At 36.0% G+C, this 7653-nt stretch overlaps 1 protein-coding gene across 3 annotated transcripts in view; it reads right to left on the minus strand.

Annotated features, from left to right (window-relative positions):
* Window positions 1-7653, minus strand: part of GOLGA4 (golgin A4) — a 120336-nt gene that overhangs the window by 30448 nt on the left and 82235 nt on the right. For all 3 annotated transcript variants that reach the window (XM_011953339.1, XM_011953340.1, XM_011953338.1), the window contains 3 exons: window positions 7359-7480; window positions 6803-6933; window positions 1558-1671 (listed from right to left, as the gene is read on the minus strand). In XM_011953339.1, the coding sequence (XP_011808729.1) occupies window positions 1558-1671; window positions 6803-6933; window positions 7359-7480 (367 nt within the window). The remainder of the gene's footprint in view (window positions 1-1557; window positions 1672-6802; window positions 6934-7358; window positions 7481-7653) is intronic.

Genomic DNA, 7653 nt, shown 5'->3' on the forward strand with positions numbered 1-7653 from the left:
GGAGTGCAATGGCACGATCTCGGCTCACGGCAGCCTCCACCTCCCTGGTTCAAGTGATTCTCCTGCCTCAGCCTCGCAAGTAGCTGGGATCACAGGCATGCGCCACCATACCCAGCTAATTTTTTTTTTTTGTATTTTTAGTAGAGATGGGATTTCTCCATGTTGGTCAGGCTGGTCTCGAACTCCCAACTTTAGGTGATCTGCCCACCTCGGCCTCCCAAAGTGCTGGGATTACAGGCATGAGCTACCACGCCCTGACAAATTAAGGCTATTTTCTTACCTTTCTTATGACACAAGGTAAAGGACTCAGAAGTCCTTCTTAATATCTCATAATGTTTCAATATTCTATGGCATTCTGACACAAGTTAAAATGTTACTATATCCAATATTAATACTTTGATACTAAGGAAAAGTTAGTTATAAACATGTATTTTCTCAAAAGAAGTAATATATAATAGCACCTGGAATACTCAAGTCATGACTACATGACTAAACGGCAAAAAAAGAAAAAAAGAAAGTAAAGAAAATTTAAACAGAAGTAACCTATTAAAGAAACAGAAAATGGTCCTCTCAGCTTGCTCAGTGCTTACACCTGACATATGCCTACTAAGTGACAGAGAAGGAAAGCTCTTTATAAAGGCCCTTTCTCTGCACTGTGGGTAAGTCATCCATGTAATTGGTTGTGTAAAAAATTGTTATCTGGTAACTGACATTCTGTAACAAATCCTCTCCAGGATAAAGTCATAGTGACCACCCACTTTCCCATTACCCGCAAGACTATGCTATGAAAAGACCATCCTGGATGAGTGAGAACATTTTAGGCAGTAGAAAAGTACAGTGGCAGCTTTCTCCAACTGTGGGTGTGTGCTGCTGAGGTGCACAGCAGGACAAGAAAGCACGCAGTAAACATGGTCTACCTTTCATAATGACAATTTTACTTAAGGATTAAGACTCCTTTAAAAAAAAAAAAAAAAAAGCTTAGATTTGCAAGCCCGTTCTCTTTGAATTCAGTCCAATTTTCCCAAATCATCACATTGTATTTGCATCTGGTCCATTAGCCAAAAAGAAAGAAATTGTTTTTCTTAATGGTATACAACTAAAAACACCATTTTTATGTGACTACAACTAAGGATATATTATAGAGTAGGATATAAAATTAACGTGAATTTGTAGCACAAAAACCCAAAAATCTAAATGTATTACATTTACGATGGACTATTTTTAGCTATGCTCCAGGGTTATAAGATTCACTTTCCTCTGCTATTGTTTCCATGGAAGGAAAAGATAGAGAAGTACTGGTATAACAAAATGCCTAGGCTTTGACGTGTGGTAGATTTGGTTTAAATCCTCACCACAACATTTATTGTGTGAGCTTGAACATTTTATTTAATCTCTTTGAACATTAGTTTATCTGTCTATAAAACAGAGGTAAAAATCTCAAAGGGTTTTTGTTAGGATTAAATGAGATAAATACGTATGTATGTTAGTAGGCTAGTCAAATCACAGAAATGATAATGTTTTCAAGAAACATGTGCAGCAAACTCAAACTCCTCTCACATTATCATTGCCAGGGTTCTCCTCCTGCTCTAGCTTTTGCTGATATTTCTTCTGCAGCTCCTCAAGTTGAGTCTGCAGGTCCATTACTTTTGTGGTCATTTCTTCTTCACGAGCCTTTAGGATTTAAAAAAAAAAAAAGAAGCATTAATAAATGAACACATCAAAAAAGCACTCTGGAGAGGCAACATGGTGTAGAGAAAACTATCTCTGTAGGGACATAAACATTTAAGTTTTTGAGACACACACTACTGTTTTTATTTTAATTCATTATTGTGCTCTAAACACTTTCCTTCATGCCTCACTTTAAACTCCAAGTCCTTTCCAATGCTCATTATTCATAGGATATCATTTTTCTCACCCTCACTCCCTCTCTCCTCATCCCAAAAAGCTCATCAAGCTGTTTATTTCCCCTTAAACTAGGGTTCCCAGGTTTAAGCAACAATTAGGTTTATAACAGAATTGTGACAGAACTACAATACATAGCCTGTGTTTTAAGATTTCAGCCTTTTCTATATTGGAATTTGATTTCTAGAAAATATTCATTAAAATAAAGTAGTAGATATTTTTATACACAACACTACCCAATCAGATGGCAATTTACAGATCACAGAAGTTACGGGGTTTTCAGTTTTCTCACCCTCTTTAGTTAGGCTGCATAAATCAACAGATGGTCCTTTGTCCTAATTTGACAAGCCTGCACATCTCCTCTACCCCCACCAGTGGTTCTCTGAGGTAAAATATTCTACTAAAACCTATTTTTGAAAAAAAAATTAGTTACTGTCCAATGTGCTGGTAAGCAACGTAATGACTTCCTTTGCCCCAAACTGCAAAAAACAAACAAGGCTGAATTAGAAAGAGTAATATGTGACTTATTGATTCAATATTCCTACTTATAAAATTTGGCATACGAATTGTCCTCTCTTCTGTTTTGACTGCCCTGGTAAAAGGCTATTTTCCATCCTTACATTCCTTCATTTGTCTTGGTCATTGCCATGATTTATCGTACAGAGCAACCCAGACTTCTCTTCATTCTTATAAATCTTGCAATAACCTTTGTGCTAAAATAATATTTGGAATTGGAATATTGATCTTATTTGAGTAATGAGGGCAAGGGTTTGCTGAGCAAGAGACTTAACAGGAAAAACAACCACAAACAGGTATCTGATTTAACAGATCCTGACTTGCCAAAAACAGAAACATCATTCTCAAAAACAAATGCAAACATAGGCCCTATGGCACAAAATAAGGCAATGAAGCATAGGACATTTGGAAAATCCTATTATAATTTTAAATATCACTTTTCATGAAATTTTCTTAAGACTTAATTGCAAAAACAAATCCCTTTTTTCAACATAAGTATAGCAGAGATCTCCACTAGATATCCTCAGATATCTTAGGTATCTCCCCACCGAGGCACACATGAATTTGGCCTCCACCTCTAAAACACCATCAACCCAAAATTGTTGTAAATACGTCACTGCTGTCTTGGTTTGTTGACATTTCTTGTATGGCTGTGTCAATGTGGTTTAGCCTTGTTTGAAAGAATAACCTCTAGAGCTACTTGTTTAGTCAGGCTCAGTTTCTAATATGACAATTAGATATGTCTGACATTTCCTTTGACATCTGTGGGATACTGATTTAAAGCAATTCCCCCAATAATTAGAAAAGAATCTTTGATGTGTCATTTCTAATTGAAGTAACAGTTATGTAATTTCCTTTATAAAGGCCTTCTAGTCTCCTTTTAAGATTAAAAAAAAAAAGTATATTGTTGCTTTGAAGTAAAAACACTAAGAAAAACTATGTTGAATCTTTATGTATATACATGACAGGTTATGCTTTGAAGACTAGTTATTATGCCAAAACAAAATCACTAAAATACAGTCAATGTTAAAAAGAAACCAATATTGTAACTAATGCAGCGTTCGGTATCTAATATAGTCTCCAAGTGAGACTGCTCTGAGATTGAGATTACGCACCCTTACTTGTGAGTCTCCAACTTGTAAGTCACCATGCCCTCCTCCCAAATGAATTCCACCATGTGTCACCTCCTTCAAATTTATCAAGTGCTAGTATGTGCCAGGCACTAGGCCAGATTCTCAAGACTAGAGAAGAACAAAATCTCTTCTCTAGAGGGATGCTTATAGTCTAAGGGAGAGGACAAATTTATTAATACATTCCTACACACACATGTGTATATGACAAAAATCACATAAGTAGCAAATATAGATGAGTACCAAGGAACACAGATGCAATTAATTATATTTAAGAGGTTTCAAAAAAAAATGAACAAGTGAAAAAACGACATAGAAAAGCATATTCAAAAAGCTACCTTTTGAGTAGGAAAGGGGAAAAAAATAAGAATATATTTCATTTTTGCTTGTTTACATAATGAACACTGGAGTATAAGAAACTAATGGTTGCCAGTGGAGGGAGAAGAGGGAGAGGACACAGAACACAGAGAGGAGGAATGGGTATATTTAATGACCAAATAGGTACGTGAATATGTATGTGTATGGTGTTTAGAGACATAGGAAGTGGGAACTAAAGATGTCAAAACTTTCCAGCTTCTTCAAATGGAGGAATGGTAAGAATGTCATTCAAAGTAGAAAAATGAAAATGTGCCTGTGTTCAAATTTGCTATTAACAAATCACAGAATTATTTTAATAGGTGACAAAAATGCAGCATTCTACAATGTCATCACTGAGACAAATCACCAATCTGATAATAGCTTTTAAGGGGTAAAAAACACTACTACATAATACATACAAATCCCATACGAAATTCCAATCCCAGAAATTTCTAAATGAGAGAATCATAGAGACTATTTCTTTGAATCAAAGCAATATGGTGTTTGCTGAGAACTGCTAATAGCCGTTTTTAGTAGTATTTGCATTTTAAAAAAAATTTCTTCAGGATAAGGTATATCTGGGGATATCTGGATGGGGACTGGCTATTTAATTACAAAGTCAGTCCTAAGTCCTTCCTGGCAGCTGAAAGTCTAAGGCTACACTATTCAATATGGTAGCCACTAGCTACCCTAAAACTGTGGCCAGTGAGAACTTGAAACGTTGCTATTCCAAATTGAGATGAAATGTAAAAACACAGTGAATTTCAAAGAATTTATATGTATATACATATTTTTAATATTGACTACATGTTGAAATGATACTATTTTGGTTATATTGCATTGGTAGCATATATTATTAAAATTAAGTTCACCTGTTTCCTTTTTTTCTTAAATGTGTCTACTAGAAAACTTCAAATTACAATATGGCTCACATCTGTGGCTTGTTTTTTTTTTTTTTTTTTGAGATACAGTCTCTGTCGTCCAGGCTGGAATGCTGTGGCGCAATCTCGGCTCACTGCAACCTCCACCTCCCAGGTTCAAGCGACTCTCCTGCTTCATCTTCCTGAGTAGCTGGGATTACAAGCACATGACACCACATCTGGCAAATTTTTTGTATTTTTAGTAGAGATGGGGTTTCACCATGTTGGCCAGGCTGGTCTTGAATTCCTAACTTCAGGTGATCCACCCGCCTCAGCCTCCCAAAGTGCTGGAATTCCAGGCATGAGCCACCGTGCCTGGCTGGCTTGTATTATATTTCCAAAGGCAGTGCTGGTCCAAGGCACAGGAAGGGACTTGGAAAAGAGTCCATGCCAATCCCTTGCCCACCCTCCACTTACTGTCCACTTGCTCTACTACTCTAAGCCTGAAGTTTGAAGGACAATTTCATTAACTTCCCTAAAATACACCAGATTTTTAAGGAGGAACCATGTCAAAGGGTATACAGTAACCTATCTCTTTGTTCCCTCACCTTCTACCTAAAAGGTCTGTCATGACTCTAGAAAAGTCTACCATCTGCTACCCCACACATCCCAAGACAGAGAAATAGCTCACAAAAGGGAATTCTAGAGCTATGGCACAATTTACTCCCTGCAAATGAATCTCCCTGACTTAATTATCCATGATATATAACTGACTTCTCTAAGTTCCTTTGTTAGGAAGAAGTCTTTTTTTACAAAATGTGTAAAGCTAATGAAGAATCACTGCTCTACCACTCACTATGTAGTTTTAGCGAAATTACTTAACTATACTGAGCTGGCTTTTCCATCTGAAAAACAAAAACAGAAGAAAAAAAAGTAGAACTAAACTAGCTTTACACTATCTTCCAATTCCAACATTCTCTAGGCATTCAAGAAATAATACTGTTTTCTTAAACTTAGCACATATATCCTCTATGGAAGTATAAGAAAATGTGAAATTATTTAAATCTTTTCATAATGATATATAAAGCTCAAGAATTATAATAAAAGGTGGCATTTATAGGTATGTTATATCTTGGAATTTTAGCCATTTCAATTACATTTAAAATAATTATTAGAATCTGTTCCTGACTCAGACTTCTGCTGACATAGTCAGTTAAGGCATGATTCTTTGATTTATAAATTCTTAATCACCAAAAGATTCTCAGCATATAGTGAAATAAGGCTTAGAGTAACTACAGAATCTGTAAGCCAACCAAAAACAATTTATATATTGTTACATTTGAAAATGTTTTCTTAGAGTCCAAAGTACTAATTAGCATTTATGATTTATCTTCATGGTGTATCTTCAGGGCTTATCTTATTTTGCTAATGGCAATGCACTAGTGGCGTATTCTATGAATTGCAACATGGCATAAGTAGAGTAAGTACTTTGAAATAACCTTCCATTAAACATAAAAGATTTGGCTTACACATTCCATTTTTCCCAGTTTTTTTCTCTTGAGACCAATACAATCTCCACATACTGGGTAGAGATAAAGTTAATTGGCCCTCCCAGAAAGATTCCAGCTAAGTTAAGCAGCCACATTTAAATACACACTCACTACCCCATTACTTAGACTTCACTGAAGCACAAGGTCTTGATTCTTAGTCTGGTTCCCTCACAGTTCAGTCAGACTCTGTGAGGCAGACGGGAAAGAAACTATTCCTTCTTTTAGTATCTACTGTTGCTTCAATACTAGCAACAAGGGGACTGTGCTGCCAGGTTAGCAGAATCTCATCAGGAAACTACAATCCTGGCAGAAATCAACTCAACTTTATAAATCTGCATATAACAGTACTAATTTGAATAACACTGAGTCAAAAAAAAACCACACTTTTCGTTCAAAAAAACACATTTGAAAAGGAAATCTTCAGCACTACCATGAAATCTATTACAGCTAAATTTCAAAAGTGAGAGAGAAGAAATAAGGTACAAACATCAAGGATTTCTTCATATCTTTTGGCTGTTCGTTTTAGATCATCATCTTTCTCGGCAATTTTTTTAAGTAACTGATTTGTCTCTTCTTGATGGCTTTCTAAAAGTTCAGCCTCCACCTCCTGGGCCTTATCTAATAAATAAAAATGGACACAGGCAAGAAAACACATTAGTCAAGAGTTAATATTTACATCTCAGTTTCAGTAACAATTCTCATTCCAATTAATTTTGATATTTAATTTTATATAAGCATTGTAAGATGTTTAATGAGACATCTAACTCAACAGTGATCAAATGTATCCTTTCCCTGAGCAAAAGTGTCTTTACAAGGTAACTAATTAGCTAATACTTTCCGATTGTTTTACCTGCTCCCCCTCTCCTTAAGGTAAGTCATTGCCAGGCAGGGCAGGTTCCCAATAGAGAACGTTATTGGGCAAGGATTATTTCTTCTCCAGTTTAATGACTTAATGCACTTACCACAAAGTGCAAAAACAATAAGCTTAAATTATAGCCTCTGCTGATATAATTGTTCCTTCTGGAACTTAAACTTTTACTTACTGATAGTTTCTTTTATGGTCATTTCCAGCTCTTGCTCCTTTTGTGCCAGCTGCGTATTAAACTCCCTCATCAGCTGTTTTAATGTGGAATTGTGCTTCAGTTCAAGATCTTCCTGCTCCTGTCTGAGTAACAAAAATTTACAGTAAACTATGGCCAAAGAACAAGCTGCAAGGAACTGGTCTTCAAAACAGTGCATTGAGTTCACTGTATGAAAACATTTTTGAGAGAGAGAGAGAGAGAGAGAGAGAGAGAGAGAGAGAGAGAGAGAGTGTGTGTGTGTGTGTGTGTGTGTGTG

The sequence above is a fragment of the Colobus angolensis genome, unplaced genomic scaffold (genome assembly GCF_000951035.1).
Source record: "Colobus angolensis palliatus isolate OR3802 unplaced genomic scaffold, Cang.pa_1.0 Scaffold36, whole genome shotgun sequence".
In the NCBI taxonomy this organism is placed as follows: Eukaryota; Metazoa; Chordata; class Mammalia; order Primates; family Cercopithecidae; genus Colobus; species Colobus angolensis.